The sequence below is a fragment of the Trichomycterus rosablanca genome, chromosome 9, assembly GCF_030014385.1.
Source record: "Trichomycterus rosablanca isolate fTriRos1 chromosome 9, fTriRos1.hap1, whole genome shotgun sequence".
Taxonomy (NCBI): domain Eukaryota; kingdom Metazoa; phylum Chordata; class Actinopteri; order Siluriformes; family Trichomycteridae; genus Trichomycterus; species Trichomycterus rosablanca.
The window spans coordinates 22412219-22432174 of NC_085996.1; the positions used below are offsets into that span (position 1 = coordinate 22412219).

The 19956-nt window shown below is 37.6% G+C and overlaps 1 protein-coding gene across 2 annotated transcripts; it reads left to right on the forward strand.

Moving 5' to 3' along the window:
• The first annotated feature begins 402 nt into the window (after positions 1 to 402).
• On the forward strand, positions 403 to 17149 carry dcun1d4 (DCN1, defective in cullin neddylation 1, domain containing 4 (S. cerevisiae)). Of its 2 annotated transcripts, none has more exons than XM_063002085.1 (11): positions 403 to 486; positions 6066 to 6136; positions 10620 to 10659; positions 10769 to 10856; positions 11542 to 11627; positions 11763 to 11833; positions 13522 to 13613; positions 13824 to 13932; positions 15148 to 15252; positions 16289 to 16391; positions 16485 to 17149. In XM_063002085.1, the coding sequence occupies exons 1-11, from the start codon at positions 468 to 470 to the stop codon at positions 16538 to 16540; spliced, it is 840 nt and encodes a 279-aa protein (XP_062858155.1). In that variant the 5' UTR covers positions 403 to 467; the 3' UTR covers positions 16541 to 17149. The 2 variants fall into 2 exon arrangements, with proteins under 2 accessions (XP_062858155.1, XP_062858156.1); XM_063002086.1 differs by lacking the exon at positions 403 to 486 and adding an exon at positions 2344 to 2419.
• Positions 17150 to 19956: the final 2807 nt, after the last annotated feature.

Below are 19956 nucleotides of genomic sequence, written 5' to 3' on the forward strand. Positions count from 1 at the left end.
GATCACGCCCTAGTGTAAACAAAACCCACCATGTTCACCAATCGCAGTGCACAACAGGCTGAATTGCACTTGATTGAGAGGAGCTCCGACCACTGGTTGTTATGCAAAACTATGGATTTCCGCGTGGCCAGCACCCAATCACATGTAACAAACGGGGCGGATTTGTTCTCTGCACGAGGAAACTGTCGCTGCTGATTTGTTTGGACTTGAAATCCAACCAATGTATTTATTCAATAGGCTGGGTTTGACTGGCACGTGAGCCTATCAAGCTGGCATCTGGGAGGAATCTGCTGTTTTGGGTGTGACTGGAATGATTGGCACTTTAAATAACCAATGATTTGTGAAATGGAGGCGTGGTCTGGGCATTGAAGGGCCACCAAAACATCTCGTGGGCGTGGTTTGTGTCAGTAAGCTCCGCCTTCTGGCCGGTCTGCAGCTTCACACAAATACAGTTGTGTTTCATAAAAATGCACTCAGATGCGACAAGTAAGTACATTAATGTTTAATAGTGCACTTTTTCAGAAATGGTCGACAGTGGTTGTTCTTGGCAAACTTGCATGCAGAAATATCTCGCCTTTTTTTGCTTTTTAGCAGATACGTCTTTTTAGGGTTTGACGCATTTTGTGAGGTTAAACTAGCCGATAATACAAATGAGAGAAGAGACTGGAGCTGGTGGGTCTCTTTGTATTTGCATACATGTCTGTGTTTCTCTTGGAAACAAACCCACTTATTAATGTAACGTTACAATCTGTGTGTTGCCTTTTTGCTGCAAGTATTTTCTCTGCGAAACAATCTGAGCAAGGTATCAGACAATGCACTTGTAGTCTAATTATCGTTAATACATTGGGAATCTTTAGTTATCGTAGGACTACGTTGTTTAACCGAGCGCACTGTTATATAACGTGGAAAATGTCTACAAAACGATAAACAGGTCGAGAAATTTGCAGGAGGTAAAAATTGTGACGCAGTTGGGTAAATGCATTCATTGCCTTTGTCTCTTGCATTAAACTGCTCTTACTGTCTGAGCCAATTAATAAATAACAAGCTAACTAACAACATAATAAACACGCAAGTGCTACGTTCATTAGAGCAAACGAATTTGTGACATTTGTCTTGCGTTCATCATTTTCAGTAGGGGCTTCTGTATTAAATTGTTGCACTTGGAATTCTGGGAGTTGTGGTCCTCATGCTCATGCATAAGTCTGTCAAATTACGCCATGTGAACTACAGACCCCAGAAGGCAATGTAGTCTTCTTATACTTTTTAAACTCGTTGCAAGTTGTGCGTGCTAATATGTGTGGTATGTAGTCAGTTCAGCAAGGTTGTCATGCCTATATAAAGCTCCATGATGGTGTGCGTCGTTACTGTATATTTATAATTAATATTTAGTTTCCATTTTTTTTACAAGAAAGAATACGTGTGCGTTTATATTTCTAATGGTTTACCTTAGTTTCTTGTTTTTTTTGACACTGCGTCACAGTCACCAGTATATACAGTATTAATGTTTATATGCTTTTTCATCGACACAGTCTGCTATCCTGTCTGTCCACATATTTTTGATTTGCCTTGTATAAATATGAATATCAGTTTAATAAAGGGTCCCTTTTACGTCTCCAATGATCAGTTTGGTACAGTTTGTCTGCTTTGTGTTTAGTGTCAGCATGCTCATATTGTGACCCATTTATCTACATAAGACTGTCAGTATTTGCTTTAAAATGCAGGGCAGTTGTAGCCTAGTGATTAAGGTACTGGACTAGTAAACAGAAGGTCGCTGGTTCAAACCCCACCACTGCCAGGTTGCCACTGTTGGGCTCTTGAGCAAGGCCCGTAACCCTCAGTTGCTTAGACTGTAAGTCGCTTTGGATAATGTAAATTTGCTGTAAATGTAAAATGCTAAATGACTTTAGTTGATTTAATGATTTCATATTTACACAGCATGATTCTCTACAATAAACTGATTTCAATTGCAGAATTGCATTTAATTGTTCTTAGCACATCTGAATTAAGTACAAACCCAATTAGTCCCAAAAAGTCTGGACATTTTGAACCTACAGACAAAAGTACACAAAATATCTGTTTTCACAGACCACCATCATCATATTTTGTAAATATAAAACAAATACATAATTTGATGGCTGCAACACACCCAAAAAGAGGTATGTTTACCAGGATATTACATTGGGAACTGAGTATACTACTTGTTGCAGTATTGCAACTGGAATTATTTCCTATTCTTGCTTGATAACAAAACATAATCTGCTCAAAAGTCTGTGGTAACTATTGTCTAAATCTCCTTTTCATGATGCAGCATATATTTGGACTGCAGACAGGCCAGTCAAGCACTTGCAGTCTGTGTTTGTGAAGCAGAATAAGACCTGGCATTGTCTTACTGAAGTAACCATGGACTTCCTGGCAACAGGTATTGCCTTGAAGGCAGCACATGTCTCTAAAAGCCCAGTATGCAAGTCATCCATGCTGTGGGCATTGATGTGCTCCCATACCATGACATGACATATAAGGGTGGCACGGTGGCTCAGTGGGTAGCACTGTCACCTCACAGCAGGAAGGCCTGGGTTCGATCCCCAGGTGGAGCGGTCCGGGTTCTTTTGTGTGGAGTTTGCATGTTCTCCCCGTGTCTGCGTGAGTTTCCTCTGGGAGCTTCGGTTTCCTTTCACAGTCCAAAAACATGCAAGTGAGGTGAATTGGAGATGCGAAATAGTCCTTGACTGTGTTTGACATTAAAAGACTTGAACTGATAAATCTTGTGTAACCAGTAACTACCTGTCTTGTCATAACCGAAGGGTGTAAAACATGACGTTAAAATTCTAATAAATAATGGCTTTTGCACCATTGCATTTCTGGCACAGAGAACTGATCCATTTTCCCTACAAAAAAAAGAAAAGAAACATGGACGCAACATGACAGAACATGTTTTGACTGTTTTTGTCCATGCAAGAGAGGCTTGGGCTCAGAGAACTTTGCTGTGTTTTTAATAGAATTAATGTATAGATTTCTTTTTGCATAATATAGTTTTATGTTGCATTTTTATGCAGCAGTGGTCCATTTAAAGTGACAATGTGTTCAAAGTATTTTCAAGCCAGTGTGTCTATATTTATCAGAGCAGTATGACAGTTCCTCATGCGGACTTAAAGGTCTTGCCCTACACAGACTGAGATTTCTCTGGATTTCCTGAGTAATTTCACAATATTATGATTGGTAGATGGTTAAAGACATAAGTCATTTGCAATTCTGCATTCATTCTGTCACAAATTTTGGCATGTATTGGTGCGCAACAACCCATCTTTGACTGCAAAGACTGATCCTTTGGTGGATTGATTTTTTTTAATACCTAATCATGATATCCTCACCTGTTACCAATTCAGCTTATTTTGGAATGTTTCAAAACAATGTAGATTATTTATTCTAAAGACGTTTCTTTTGTCTCTGTCCCCACTTTTTGTGTGTTGCAGGCAATAAATTCAATATTGGTTTCTGTTCACAAAAACAATTAAGTTGTTAGGTAAATAAATGTTCAATATAATTAACAAAACACAAATTCTTGTTTTAATAGCATTTTACAATAAAATATTAAGACATCTCTGGAAATAGGGTTTGTGCATTGACACACTTAATGACCATGAACATTTGTGGACAACCAGTACTTTAAGCCATGGATACTATGGAGTTAGTCCCCTCTTTATGTACCACTGGGAAAGAGCCCCATGGTCTTATTTTTTACTTCCATTATTTTAGGTTGTCTTCATGGTCCGTACTAGAAAAACTTTTGGCACTGTCTTTTTCTAAAGCTATTGGGCTCTTTATTATTTGATCCACATGCATCACAATATACGTATATATAATGTATTAAGGTACAAAGATAACTAAAAAAGTGATCTTATTAAGTCTTATTAACTGATGTAAAAAAACAAACTATCCAACACCAACTGACCCTCTGTGAAATTTTCCTGTTAGTTACAAAATCAACAATGTAAGTGGTAATGACAGTTTACCAAATTCAATTGAAAGTTGCGGTCAATTTCACTAGCCACACCCAACCATGATTATTGCCAGACTAAATAAATAATTACCTTCAATAATTGAGCCACCCCCAACCATGATTATCGATAGACTAAATAAATAATTACCTTAAATAAATGGGATGATTATTTAAAAGCTGCGTTTTGTGTTTACTTGTGTTGTCTTTATCATATACTGTATTAAAATTAGTTGGGAAAGTCTGAACTTCAGGCCATGTTTGCCTCAATAAGTACATCTTTTTCACAAATAAAAAGAGACTGAGCAAAAGTGGTAATCACAGAAAAGTTAACATAGGATTCCAAAACAAAATTGTGTGATGGTGTGAGCATGACTTGCTGCTTTAAGGCCTTGTTATTAAAACCATGAACCAGAAAATCCCATTAAACCATGAAAAGGAGAATGTCCACTCATCATTCCATGGTATGAAGCTTAAGTGCAACTGAGTTATGAAACAAGAGAACAATCCAATGCACAAAAGCATTCTGACCTCTGAATGACTCCAAAGAAACATAATTTAGGTATTGAAATGACCTAGTCATTAAAGTCTTGACTTGAACCATATTAAGATGCTTTGGCGGATCCTAATCATGCAGGTCATGCTCAAAAGCCCTTTAATGTGGCAAAATGAAACACTTTTATATGTGGCTGTTAGTCCACTCCTTTTGCAGAAGACCAATGTTAAGTTATTTAAAGTGTTTATTGTCGATTGTTGCTTCTTATGATGATATATGCAGTTATGTTTAATACTTAATAACTGTTTTCATCTAGGGCCAGTTTGTGTTAAATAACTTTCAATAAATTATCATTCAAAAAGCAAACAAGCATATGACTGGCTTTTATATGTTAAATTGTAGATTAGGTTCACCACTATTAAAGTTTTAGCTCACAGTTATACAAATAATTGTAATTACGGATTAAAAACAAATTATTAATAACATAATCAGTTAAATAAACAGTTACAAAAGATTGAATATGATCTTTAGGTGTTTAACCAATGTATATATACACTGATCAGCCATAACATTAAAACCATCTCCTTGTTTCTACACTCACTGTCTATTTTATCAGCTCCACTTACCATATAGAAGCACTTTGTAGTTCTACAATTACTGACTGTAGTCCATCTGTTTCTCTACATACCTTTTTAACCTGCTTTCACCCTGTTCTTCAATGGTCAGGACCACTACAGAGCAGGTATTATTTGGGTGGAGGATCATTCTCAGCACTGCAGTGACACTGACATGGTGGTGGTGTGTTATTGTGTGTTGTGCTGGTATGAGTGGATCAGACACAGCAGCGCACTCACTGTCCACTCTATTAAACACTCCTACCTAGCTGGTCCACCTTGTAGATATAAAGTCAGAGATGATCGCTCATCTATTGCTGCTGTTTGAGTTGGTGATCTTCTAGACCTTCATCAGTGGTCACAGGAAGCTGCCCATGGGGCGCTGTTGGCTGGATGTTTTTGGTTGGTGGACTGTTCTCAGTCCAGCAGTGACAGTGAGGTGTTTATAAACTCCAGCAGCATTGCTGTGTCTGATCCACTTATACCAGCACAACACACACTAACACACCACCACCATGTCAGTGTCACTGCAGTGCTGTGAATGATCCACCAACTAAATGATACTTGCTCTGTAGTGGTCCTGTGGGGGTCCTGACCATTGAAGAACAGGATGAAAGCAGACTAAAAGGTATGTAGAGAAATAGATGGACTACAGTCAGTAAGTGGAGCTGATAAAATGGACAGTGAGTGTAGAAACAAGGAGGTGGTTTTAATGTTTTGGCTGATCAGTGTATGGTTATTAAATAATAACAATCAACTTAAATAAAAGTAAAAGTATTAATGTGCCTAATAGTTAAAATTTGCTCATAAATATATACGGAAGCCACAACTTACATTGATTAGCATCTATAATCAGTGGGTGGCTAGGTAGGTGTATGTGGGTTGGTAAGCATTGAATAGGTAGATGTGTGGTTGGGTAAGAGTTAAGTAATATTAACTTAAGTTTGTTTCTTCCTTACAGATTTTCAGCTGAACTCCCACTTGTCCACACTGGCCAGCGTCCACAAAATCTACCACACACTGCACAGGCTGGTACATACCTATTTTTATATTCTTACATGAACACAGGAGAAAAACATTTTTGTTTTCGTTTTTGTTTTAGACCGACAGTTTTTTGTTAGCAGTTTTTAATCACCCTAGAACAGTGTGTGTGTGTGTGTGTGTGTGTGTGTGTGGGGGGGGGGGGGGGGTGTCTCATGAATCTAGACATGATCCCTTAAGACCATGGTTGGCATTGGCCTCCGTTTATTTCTGTGGTGTTTTCTCAGTGGTGCAGCGTACCCTAAAAAGCATTGTCCATGGATATACCCGAGTCAGTGACCCAGAATGCAAATGGCAAACATCTCATCATACTGTAACCACTGACTGATCAATGAGAGCATATAATTGATAATATCTAAGATGTGTTAAATATTGCATGACAATTACAATTACATATTAAAAATAATGCTTGGTGCCCAGGTGGCGCAGCGGAAGGGCTGGGTGCCATCTAGTGGCATAATTGGCAGTGCCTGCAGCAGACACTAATTGGCTACAGTGTCTACTTGGGCGGGATGACCGAACTATGTGGGTGGGGTCTTCTAACGCTGTGCAAGCACCCTGATTAGCAGATAGAGGTGTCTGTGCAGAGCAGAGATGGGGAGTCGAGTAACGCACACACAGCAACTTCAGGCTCGACTCGTGCTCGTTTCAAATGACTTGGACTTGACTCATGACTCGCGAAAATTGACATGTGGACAAAAGTCAGCATTAGTTATGTGTGACAATTTTATTGTCTTAACCCGCAACGCACGCAATGGGTAAATGTTGCAGCCAGCTTCTGGCTCCCTACTTAAAATGGTGGAATACCTTAAGTAGTGCACTTCACAGTAACAGATAATGTGAATGGAACGCTACAGAATTGGCGCTAATGATTGTAAGAACTGCTTTCTGAATCAATCACACCTTCTGATTTAAATTTTTTGTGAGAAATGCTGTTATTTGTATTTATTTAGTTTGCAGCATCACACAAATTTTGTTTTGCAATGAAAACAAATTGTCAGTTTAAGCTTTTAACTGGTACCTAGGAAAGTAAAGGCACTAAGTAAAACGGCAAAATACAGTTGCTAATCTGTTGTTGTTTTTTATCTGAACTTAAATATTATTTGTTTATTTCTACGCTACACTTGCAATATGTGTTTTGTGTATATTATATTGACTCGTGACTTGACTCGGACTCTAGCCTAAAGACTCGTGACTTGACTCGGACTCTAGCCTAAAGACTCGTGACTCGATTCGGACTCGTATTTTGTGACTTGTGAACATCTCTGGTGCAGAGTGCAGTGGTGAAAAAGAAAGGGTCCGCTAAGGACTGTGCACAGGTCGGAGGAGGCATGAGCAGGAAATATACCTTCCTCGAATGCAATCAAGGATCCCCAGCAGCAGAAGACAAATTGACTACGCTAAATCGAGAGAAATGGGAGAAAAAGCATAAATAAAATAGAAACAAATGTTGCTCAGAGAACATTTGTCTGCTTAGAAAATGCAGCTCATTTTAAATGTAAGTGTATTGGAAGCAGTACTGTAATAAATTATTGGAACACTTATGAATGCTAGAGCTAGAGAATATGAGCAGTTGTTTTCACACAGTAAAATTGATATGGCTCCAGTTTGCACAAACACACAGTAGACGATGGTGATCTACACACACCCATTTTACTTTAAAATAAGTAAGTCTGACAGATTTATGACCACTTTGTATTGTGAATTTAATTGTCAATAGATATAATGGATACAATTTCCATTTTTACTCATGCATTTGGGCAGCACAGTGGCTCGGTGGGTAGCATTGTCGCCTTACAGCAAGAACGTCCTGAGTTCAATTCACTTAAGCAGTCTGAGTCCTTTCTGTGTGGAGTTTGCATGTTCTCCCCATGTCTCCATGGGTTTCCTCCAGGAGCTTCGATTCCTGCAACAGTCCAAAGACATGCAAGTGAGGTTAATTGGGGATACTAAATTGTCCATGACTGTGTTTGATATTAAACTTGAACTGATTAATCATGTGTAACCAGTAACTACCTGCCCTGTCATGAATGTAACCAAAGAGTGTAAAACATGATGTTAAAATCCTAATAAAATAAATTTTTCACAAAAGTATATATAAAAGACTTTGCTTTGGCATTTTAAACTGTGGTCAGGTGCACCGTTTGCTTTAATTATTGTTAGAATGTGTATATAACTCAGGAGTCAGTCTGTTGCAGTTTGAAATGATTGGACATAACTTGGAATTGCAGACATCTGGGTCTATAAAGGCATTACAATACATTACAATGTCAGTACAAAACCAAGCCATGCAGTCTAAGGATCTGTCTGTGGATCTCTGCTTTCATAGTGTGGTGAAGCATTTATCAGGGCAAGGATATCTAAGATATTGAGTCTTCCCAGAACCTCAGCAGCGTTAGTCATTTGAAATGGAATAAACTTGTTTCTAAATTGGGCATTCAGGCAAGAAAGACATTGAGGGATCGGCATATGTCAACCTGCTTTGAGTAAATGACTCGGGCAAAAAGATTCTTTCATCTGATAAGATGAAATGCAAACAAAATTATGTCTGAAGAAAAACAGACTGCATCATATGGCTAATGCCATCTCTACGGTGAAACATAGTGGTGGCAACATGATGCTATGGAGGTGCTTCACAGCTACAGAATGAAGATCTGGTAAGAATTGAGGGACAAATAATTGCAGCCAAAAATGGTAAAGTGTGTCAGAACACGATTTGGATACGTGTGTAGAATATCTCTTTTAATTGCTTTTAATTACAGGTCTATGTAAAACAGTTAAAAATCAATAAAAATACATATATATAAAACCGGCACTTTACCTTTACTTCTTTATTGTTTCCTTATGCTTCTTAATCGTGGAGATGTTTGATTTTGGAATACCCTATTCCGTTTAGTGAAGGCGCATTCACATGAGAAGCGGCAAAATAGCTTTTGTGCTGGCTGTGCCTTTATTTCCTATGGAGAGTGGCGGTGCACAAAGCTTAACGTGACTTATTGTACTAAAACGAGCAAGGAATTTCATTAGTGGAGAGAACTTATGCGCCGTAATAATTAAGAGTTTTAAGGTTAACTTAAAATTAATAATTAATAATAAAGAATTAAGGTTTACGGTTTCTATGTTGTTCTTTTAATACATTAAGTTATGTTAAGCTTTTTTTTTAATGATGAGCGTTTTAGACTTTCAAAAAAGCTTATTCTCACAATTTCTCAGAACCCAGAGCTATAACACAAGTTTAAAATTGGAACAGGAGAAAAATCCAGCTAAACACAGATACATGTGGATGCTTGCAGAGTGAACTTGACGGTTATTCCACACAAATGTAGATTCGTCTCATGTGCGCACTTTGATGACGTTTTACTGCACCACTCCAGCCAAGCGCTGAACAAAACGGCTGTTCATTGTTAACCTGAAATTATAAAACAAGCTAAAAATGTTGAGTTTAAGGGAAAGGTTGAGTTTAAGGGTACAAATTTCTCTATGAAGGGTGCTGAGTTTCAAAGATTTTGAGTTTAGGGGAGACCGAGTTACATGGTACTTCTGTAATTACCAAAGGTAATTGAGTCCACAAAAGTGTTGCCAAATAAACAAAACACAAACACACACAAAAATGTAACCTATTACACACATAAGCAATCTAATCTATAAAAACAATACAAAGAATAACCTGGCGTCTCTAAGCTTCTTTACGAATAAGCATACACACACACACACACACACACACACAAAGGGCAGCCACCAACTTACCTAGTGTGTATAGACAGCCAAAATGATCTATTTGCTAAGTGTATAAGTGCTAAGAAGTATATAGGCAGCCTGTCTTACCTATCGGACTTCAGCAGTAGCTACATCGAGTTGGTTGAAACCATAACAAACAGATTTATTTATTTATTAGGATTTTAACGTTGTGTTTTACACATTTTGGTTACATTCATGACAAACGGTAGTTACTGGTTACACAAGATTCATCAGTTCACAAGTTCAATGTCAAACACAGTTATGGACAATTTTGTATTTTCAATTCACCTCACTTTTTGGACTGTGGAGGGAAACTGGAGCTTCCGGAGGAAACCCATGCAGACACGGGGAGGACATGCAAAATTGGACGCTACTAAATTGGTTAGACGACCTTGTCACGTCAAGAGCAGCTCCATTTTTAAGATCTTATTTCATTTTACAGAAGGCCCCTTTAATTATAGATGTGAGCTTTAATCACTTTAATTATTATTTGTAAGATGATTATTTTACATGATTTTAGCTATTATCATGGGTTATTGCACTTTTGTTTTCTGTTCTTGAGACTCTGTTGGGGGGAGCAGACAGCATCTGTGACGGTTATAGACTTTACATTAAAAGAGAGGCAGCCTTCTGCTTTACACACATTTTTTGCTCAGCATTTTACAGACATTGACTGCAATGTATTTTTCTGTCTGTATTTAAGGAGTGTTTATAATCCTGTTTCTTTTTTTCCTAGAACCTGACTGAGGACGTTGGTCCAGACACTCACTCCACAGGTATGTACATCGCACATCTCCTGACCCCTACAGCCAAGCAAAGAGTTTGTTCAACATCCCAAGGCATGCTGACAGTCTTTGCGGTTGTGTGTTTACCTTTTTTTAACAGCCTGCTACTCCAAAGCTATGCCCCCCAGGAAAAAGAGGAGGCCCACTGCAGGAGATGACGTGTCTGCCAAAAAAAGCCGACAGGACAAGTACAGCTTTCAAATCCTCCCTTCTAGTCATCCTTCTCTATCTGTGTATTCATTAAATTACTTGGTCATCCAGTCTTCTCTGTGTCTACACACACTGCCTATATTCATTCCATCTGTCCATCATATTGCCAATTAGCAGTTCAGACAGTGCAAAGCAGAATATGTTATATGACAGATGAAATATCTGCTCAATCCAATTAAAATTTAACCCTTAGATTGAAAGAGGGTATTTTAGCACTCAGCTCCTATAGTTTTTATTTTTTTATTTTTTACCCTGTTTTCTAATTAGATGTACTAGTCAGGACTGTTCAGAAAATCCATTGCAGCAGTTCTTTAATTATAGCTCTTGTATTGTATCACCCGAGTGGCAATGTTGTAACGGTTGGATTTGACCAATAAATGTTCTGTACTGTTTCTTGCTGCACCCATACTTTAGTACACTTGGTCTCTGGTCAAGAAGGGTAACCAAATTTATCATGGATATATGCCACTGGAAAAAAAGTAATACCTTTTTTTGGTGTACCAACTTTTTAAAATAAGATTGTACATTCTAATTGTTGATTCACAGTCACATAATAAACATTGAAACTTTGAAAGCCTATAGTTCTTATTATAAAACTGTAATTCATAGTATTCATGTATGTTGTGACCCATTTATAAGAGGTGTTTTTTTTGGGGGTTTTAGTGTGTTCAGAAAACAGGAGTCACATATTTGTGAGGCTGAGGCCTTTTCCAGTAAGAGATGTCTGGAGTGGTTTTATGAGTATGCTGGTAAGTCTTTTTTACATTCCTTTTTATTTCTGATATTTTTAACGGAGGACATTATCATAGATTTGGAAATCACAAAAGCCCTAATATTGCATCTAAAAATGGAATATTGTTTGTATATGTATATGTGTCTGTCAGGTTGTGATGATGTGGTTGGACCAGAAGGCATGGAGAAATTCTGTGAGGATATAGGAGTAGAACCAGAGAATGTAAGATGCTAAATATCATGATTGATATTAATTGCATTGGTGGTAGTACATGCACTTTTTTTTGGGTAAATTGTAAATGAGGCCACAATGTAGCTACTAGTTTAGTGAAACATTATTAAACACTAATAGAAGAGGCCATTTACGTGAAGAGGGAACAACCATCCCTGAACCGGGGAGGGGGCCTGAGAGTACATCTCTCACCATCATACAACGCCGTAATTGGAGCTTTACCCCAATCATGTGTGAAAGACACACATGGCCATTGTAATTAATGGTCATTGTGAATTACATATGGACCTGATCACCGGTTCCATTGTTATGCAATGGACAGTGATCGGTCGTTATGCAAATCAATTGCATATAAGGTTGAGGTATTCAACACCAGCTCAGACTGAAGAAGTCATTCGGATTGAGTGACGAAACGTATCTCTACAACAAACTTGTGTCCAGATGAACTGATTCAACTTTGTGGATGTGTGTACCTGGATTATTGAGCATGCATCAACAGATCATTAAACACTAATAGTTGTTAGTTGTTTATTAGCATCAGTACAAGTGGCAAAACCAACAGCTTCCAAAAAAGTAGCTTGCAAGTAGTTACACTATTTTAGCAACTCAGCAGTGCTATTAAATTTTATTTGTTTTCTGAATCTTTGCTATATATTTTGAATTATTAAGTCACCATCCTGAGATCAGTTTGCATGTTTTCTAAATTGAAAAGCAGGAACAGAGTATTCCCTTATTCTACATGCAAGGCAAATCAAGTGTTGATCTTAGAGTTGACCCTGAAGTATCAATATCTCACAGCAATTGATTGTTTTGTACAAACTAGCTGGGTTTTTTAACAGATATGAGCAGTATAAATCCTTAACCGTGAATGTTTTACTTGACAACAGACAAATTAAGCTAGTGACACTGAATATTGATTGTTTAATGCCCAGCACTGATGTGCATTTATTTTGGGACTTGAAAAAAGTAGTGTGTACTGTGTTTCACATAAATGTACAAACCAAAAATGTAAACAATAAAAAATAGTAATTCAGTTATAACATAAATGATATGTGCTTTTCATGTTCTAGCATGAGGTCTCAATACATGGTTTGATGTGGATGCAAAGTTAACACTTTTGGAACTAATTAGAAAGCTGATTGGGAGTCAGGATTTTCACAGACACACGCCTTTGTATAGGCGTCCAGATGGATATTCTGTCTGCACTGCTACCACTAGCACTGCTATTCAGCTCTGCTACCGGCAGGAGACAAAATTGGCCACTAAGTCTGCTGGGTGGAAAAAGACTGGACTAAAAAAAGGGGTGGGGTCTTCGATGTTGTGTAAGGACCCTGGTTAGTAGCCCGAGACTCCTGTACAGAAGTGGAGGAACACAGAGACTGGCCTCACACGCGAATGCACCAAAGTATGGGTGAATAAGGAGGGGTTGGTGTCCCCAGCAGCGGAAGACTAATTGGTTATGCTAAGTTGAGAGAAAATGCATAAATAAAATGGTAAAAAAAGAAAGGAGTGGACTTTGTTATAATTTGGTATGTTTTGGTTATAAAATCGGATCTCCAACATTATCCTGGCTAAGTGTCATACATTTGGCTGTATACTGTATATAGCATTTTGGTGTCTCATAAATGTGAAGCTTAACATTGTCTAGATTGTGAAACTGATTGTGTGTATGTGTGTAGGTGGTGATGCTGGTATTGGCCTGGAAACTAAATGCCCAAAGTATGGGCTACTTTACCTTGCAGGAGTGGCTTAAAGGAATGGGCTCACTGCAGTAAGACATTTTTATTTGCACCTAGAGGTTAGGGCTTTTATAAGAGTTTCTACACACTACTTTTATCCAAAATGATCCAACTTAATAACTGACCTGTATTTGGAATATATTCAGTCTCTGCCATATTCCATTGCATTTCCATTATCTATAAAGGAAATACAATCGACTGAAATAATCTCTTACAGTGCTTTTTTCTTCTTTCTCTGTCAGATGTGACTCGACTGAAAAACTCAGGAACTCTTTAGACTACCTGAGGTCTATCCTCAACGATGCTACCAGTTTCAAGCTCATTTACCGATATGCCTTTGACTTTGCTCGGGTGAGTGAATGCAAATTCATTTTGATAGACATCCTTCAATACTGGGTATGATGCACTCATGTTTATGAGATAGGTAGCTGTTATTTTAATAATATAACCATCTTTAAATGACAAATGGCCTTTATTATTCATTTTTCCCACTTTATCAGGCTTGTGACAAAAATAGGTGTCCTGGTTAATCTGTTGATGGAGCAAGTAGTGAAACTACTCTACCTCTAAACTGCTGAACTGAAACTGTTATTACTATTTAAAAAAATCATTATAACAGTTACAAAAGAGACATATTTAGTTACATGCAGAGTGTGAATTATACAGTGACAATTGGGGTGGTTACCTTTTTTCATGCCTGGAAGAAAATGATTTTAGACACCCCTATAGAGATCCATACTATTTCTCTCCTTGTCTGTCTTTGCGCAAGCCAGAGAAGACGCAGGAGAATTAGATTGTGTCAGCTGCATATTGATGAATGTTAAAATAGACTACTTTCTAAATGTTTCCTGAACTTACAGTTCAACTAAAAACATGCCCCCCCCCCCCCCCCCCCAAAACTGTTGTTTCACACTTTTTTAGGGGGGTTGGTGGTCCAACTATTAATTAGGAGGGTCATTCAAACCATGGTTACCTGATCAGGGTCCATCAGTAGAGGTTGCTGGTTTAAGCCCCACCCATTGCTAGTAACTAGTCCAGTACCTTAACTAATGCACTGCCACTAAACAAAGACCATACACATTGTGTTCAGGAAACGGTTGTGTATTCCTGTCTAAATAGGGGGGTAAACTGCGTCAGATTTTATCAGGATACAGTCCAGGTACAAACGCATTACATGACAATGTATAAATAGGTTCTGAGTTGTATGTCCAATACAAAAAAAGTAGATTACATTTCAAGCATGTATTATGTTTGCTTATTCCTTCATTATTCTTTTCAAATGAATAGTCTCCCTTTATTTATTAAACCATGGGACCATGGGAAAGTATTTAATATATGCAAATATCTGTATCTGTCTATAAATCTCATATCCCAACACACACAGTAAAATAACACTTAAATAAATGTACGTACTGTGTGTGTAAAATTACACACCTGTAATACACATTACAGCGAATATATGATATTTACTACTAGTCAACATGCAAATAGGGTGGCTAAATGTGTAGAAATTGCTTATCATTGTATCACTTTTATTAAAATGTTTGATATGTTTTGTGTCTGCAGGAGAAAGATCAGAGGAGTTTAGATTTAAATACTGCCAAGTGCATGCTGGGACTTTTACTAGGGAAGATCTGGCCGCTTTTTCCTGTGTTTAATCAGTTTTTAGAGGTACAGCATTTACACCTATTTTCACACTCTTGTTGAAATATGATTAATCTTTTTAGAATTTAGTAGCTTTGAATTTTTTTTGCTGTCTCATTTATCTATGAAACTCAAATAATATACGTATGCAAGTCGGGTGTGCATATCCTGCATTTCCAGTCCCCTCTGCAAATCTTGGCACCCCTGATAATGAATAAATGTATTCAGTCAAAAAATAATCAAGAAATAATTTCTCCACCCTTATGCACCCAATTAAGTTGTGGCCGTCACTGCTGTCACCCCCACCCCATTTCTGATTGCTTCTTTTTACCTGCTATGGGCTGGGTCTCACGAACACAGTGTTGCATGTGGAGAAAAATTTTAAACATTTCTGTATCACTGTATTACAATCATCTTTGTTTCTACATCCCATTAAAAAGAGGCCCAGAAGTGTTTTGACAATTTGCCTATAGGCATTTAGACAAATCAGAACAATGAGCAGAGGAAAAGAGAATTGTCTGCCAGTTGTCAAGGTAATTTGGCCATTACATTTACATTTTCGGCATTTAGCAGACGCCTTTATCCAAAGCTGCTTACAGTACAGTTACAGTTTACAGTCTGAGCAATTGAGAGTTAAGGGTTTTGCTTAAGGGCTCAACAGCAGCAACCTGGCAGTGGTGGGGCTTGAACCAGCGACCTTCTGATTACTAGTGCAGTACTGCATAAAAAGCATGGGCGAGGAAACATCAAATGGGTGTTTTTCTGCAAACAGTACTGGTACGTTATAAAACCTGAATGGACAGCAATACAGAAACTCCAAACTTGAAGCCAAAATAACTCATGACTTGATTTTTAAAAAGAACATAAAGGTGTTTGTGTGACACAGACAAATGGCAAATGTAAGAAAAGAATGTCAAATTTTACTACAATGTTTTGACAAAAAATATGAAATGTTTTTAAATAATTATTTTCACTGAAATAGTTGCATAGTTTAAATAGTTTATATGTCATATGTAAGAATGTATTTATAACATGTATTTATATATTTATAACCTTTTTCCAGCAATCCAAGTACAAAGTAGTAAATAAAGACCAGTGGTGCAATGTTCTAGAATTCAGTAGGACCATCAATCTGGATCTTAGCAACTATGATGAAGATGGGGCCTGTAAGTACACATAACTAAACACATGTAGATGTTACTGTGGGATTTCTGTAGCTCTTACAACCATATTCCACTTTCTGTTCTTTTTTTTCTCAGGGCCAGTTTTGTTGGATGAGTTTGTGGAATGGTACAAAGACCGAGAGATGTCATAGCAACAACTTCATTGCCTCTGCCATCAACAACAACTAGAAACTATTCAACAGGCAACATGGTACCAGTGACAGAAATGACTCGGTTAAAAGGTCCACAACAATCAAAACAACCCATACCAACCAGGACACACCGTAGATGTCCTGCCAAAAACTGTGTGCAACTGAGTCAAGTGTGAGTGTGATTCACTGTGTAACGGTTTACATATTGCCTTTCACTGAGGGTTATATGTGTGTCGTCACTGTTGAGAAGTAGGCGAAACAGAATGTCAGCCCAAAACCCACACCGGAGGTCTTGACTGACCTGCACTTCAGCATGGGAAAGCACACAGCCTAGCTCTGTGCCGCTCCTTTCTACCCTACTGTGACGTCCCATCCAACTGTGAATAGTGTTTAAACCCCATGTGGTAGGATCACTTAAACACACTGTTGTGTCATGTATACATGGGCCATACATAAAGTCTAGAAACATACCAAAATTACTCGTAATACTGAAGTGGCATCTATCAAAATATACTTAGATCTAATCTTTAGAAGTTTCAGATCTGAGTGGAAATTGTCACTATCACCTATTACATTTTAATGTAACCTATCTTTTTACTAAATACTGTTTGAACAGCCTGGCAGGAGAAACATTTAGAAGTCTTTATATAGCCTAGTAAAACATTGTCAAAATGAACAATGGTATTTAGTTGGTTATATTAAATGTGAGATGTAATTTTGTGCTGAATGAGCCCTTATTACAGAATGTTTTGTTCTGTAACGAGTTCTTGTTGCTATTTTATTGTACAGTTTAACTTAAACCATTAAATTGCACAGGGTAATAAAATAAAACAAAATAAGTTATATAATTTATGTTAACTATAAAGTTATTATATTTCAAATGTATTGAAAATTAAACTAACATTTGAATTACTTTCTTAATGTATTAATACAAAATGATAGGTTAGTTCCTATTGAGTTACGGACACCACATAAAAGTGCAAATGTGCAATGTTTTGCTCAAGATTATGCTTTTTAAGCTGCTGTAAAACAGACTAACAGTATTTTGTCTCCGATTTGGTTTTTAAGTAAACTTCAAACTTCATTTGATCCCCTTTCCATTAAAGATTCTCCCAAATTTTTATCCATTTTATCCATATTTTATAGAATGCAATGTTCAATCTCTGAATATCGAGCGGTTCATGATAGTAATCAGATGCTGTCCTTATAGATTCCACAAGCTAGCTATTCAAAATGTTAAGTTACAGTAAAATTGTGTTCTCTGTGTGAAATATTTACTGAACATAGATACTGATCCAGCTTGTAGACAAGTATCAGTGTATCAGATCAGACATCCCTTCAAATTTATAACAGTAAAATACCTTGGCATAAGAAAAGGCTGGATGTGTCTGGATGCTCAGCAGTGCTATTAAAGTGCCAAACATAACTTTTTTCATTTATATGTCATGCTGTATTTATTTTCATTCACATGTGAGTGTTCTATGGCAGAAGACTTGAAGGAGTAGTTGTGTAAAGGACTTTTCCTTCCCCAAAATGTCAGTTTCGGTCGTCCTAATTTCCAGTATTGGTTTTGACTTGAATATTTTCAATGTTAATTACCCTCGCTATAGACAGATTGTTTGTAAATCTGAGATCTTCAGTAGATCTTTGTAAAATGTAGCTTGTAGGGTAAAGGTCTGTTCCGCTTTTTCTGTCGTTCCAAACCAGTGTTCCTTTAACTCTGGTGCACAACAAGGGATAGAGTTACTGGTTAATGTTTTTACCTGATTTGTAACATTTAACCTAGTATTTACCCTATTTTTAGATCATGTGTGTTTAAGCAAGTAAATCAACAAAATTGTGCTGGTCTCTGGATCTAAAGGACTGAAGGTGTGCACCCCTGTTTACACTTGTATTAAATTGGTAAAATAGTATACAGACTTGGACTAAAAAGACACATGGATGAGACAAAAGTCTACAATAAATACCTTAAGCCCGTAGTGACTGTTGCATAGCATCTATTTAACATGCGAGTTACATTTGTATAATGTTCAGTTTTGTCTCTGGCTGTGGCGTAAAGCTAACTTGTCAAGTGAATAAGAAAAAAAGTGCATGCATGCTCCATTCAGAGCCATCTGTAAATGAATTTGTTTTGTTTTTGTAGGTATTACTGGTTTTTTGTTTGTTTGTTTTGTTTTTGTACAGGTATTTGTGAATATCTTGTGTATTTTCTCTAACAATGGAGTTATTGCTTTATAAAAATCACGATTATTTCATAGTATTTAGCACCTAAATACACTTTAAACCATGTTTCTGTTTGCTTTACTCATCATTCTCATCAAGTGCTGAACAATACCAGCCAGAACTCTGGCCAGACCTTCTGAATCTGTCCACTGATGTTGTGTTTACTTTCCAGTAGTGTTAATTTACCTGACCAGATAATCCCCTGACTTGGTTTGCATATACACAACTACACCGATCAACCATAACATTAAAACCACCTCCTTGTTTCTACACTCACTGTCTATTTTATCAGCTCCTTACCATATAGAAGCACTTTGTAGTTCTACAATTACTGACTGTATTCCATCTGTATCCTCATGCTTTGTTAGCCCCATTTCATGCTGTTCTTCAATGGTCAGGGCCCCCACAGGACCACCACAGAGCAGGTATTATTTAGATGGTGGATCATTTTCAGCACTGCAGTGACACTGACATGGTGGTGGTGTGTTAGTGTGTGTTGTGCTGGTATCAGTGGATCAGACACAGCAGTGCTGCTGGAGTTTTTAAATACTGTGTCCACTCACTGTCCACTCTATTAGACACTCCTACCTAGTTGGTCCACCTTGTAGATGTAAAGTCAGAGACGATCGCTCATCTATTGCTGCTGTTTGAGTTGGTCATCTTCTAGACCTTCATCAGTGGTCACAGGACGCTGCCCACGGGGCGCTGTTGGCTGGATATATTTTTGGTTGGTGGACTATTCTCAGTCCAGCAGTGACAGTGAGGTGTTTAAAAACTCCAGCAGCATTGCTGTGTCTTATCCACTCATACCAGCACAACACACACTAACACACCACCCAAATAATACCTACTCTGTAGTGGTCCTGGGAGAGTGCTGACCATTGAAGAATGGCATGAAAGGGGGCTAACAAAGCATGCAGAAAAACAGATGGACTATAGTCAGTAATTGTAGAACTACAAAGTGCTTTTGTATGGTAAGTGGAGCTGATAAAATGGACAATGAGTGTAGAAACAGGGAGGAGGTTTTAATGTTATGGCCGATCGGTGTATATTTTATTTTATTAATAAAATATTTCCACACTGGTGCACCACACAAAGGTTCACTATGTTCTCTTAGACTCATGAAAATGAAGGTAAAAATGATGCCAACAGTTACTGGAAAAGGTGCAGGATGCAATGAAAACAGCAGAAGC

Bases quoted from the DNA above. Each gene is read 5' to 3' on its own strand.
- dcun1d4 (XM_063002085.1), top strand. The intron at 10,857-11,541 runs GTACAGCTTTCA...TGGGGGTTTTAG, and splicing joins AAAAAAAGCCGACAGGACAA to TGTGTTCAGAAAACAGGAGT. The intron at 13,933-15,147 runs GTGAGTGAATGC...TTGTGTCTGCAG, and splicing joins ATGCCTTTGACTTTGCTCGG to GAGAAAGATCAGAGGAGTTT.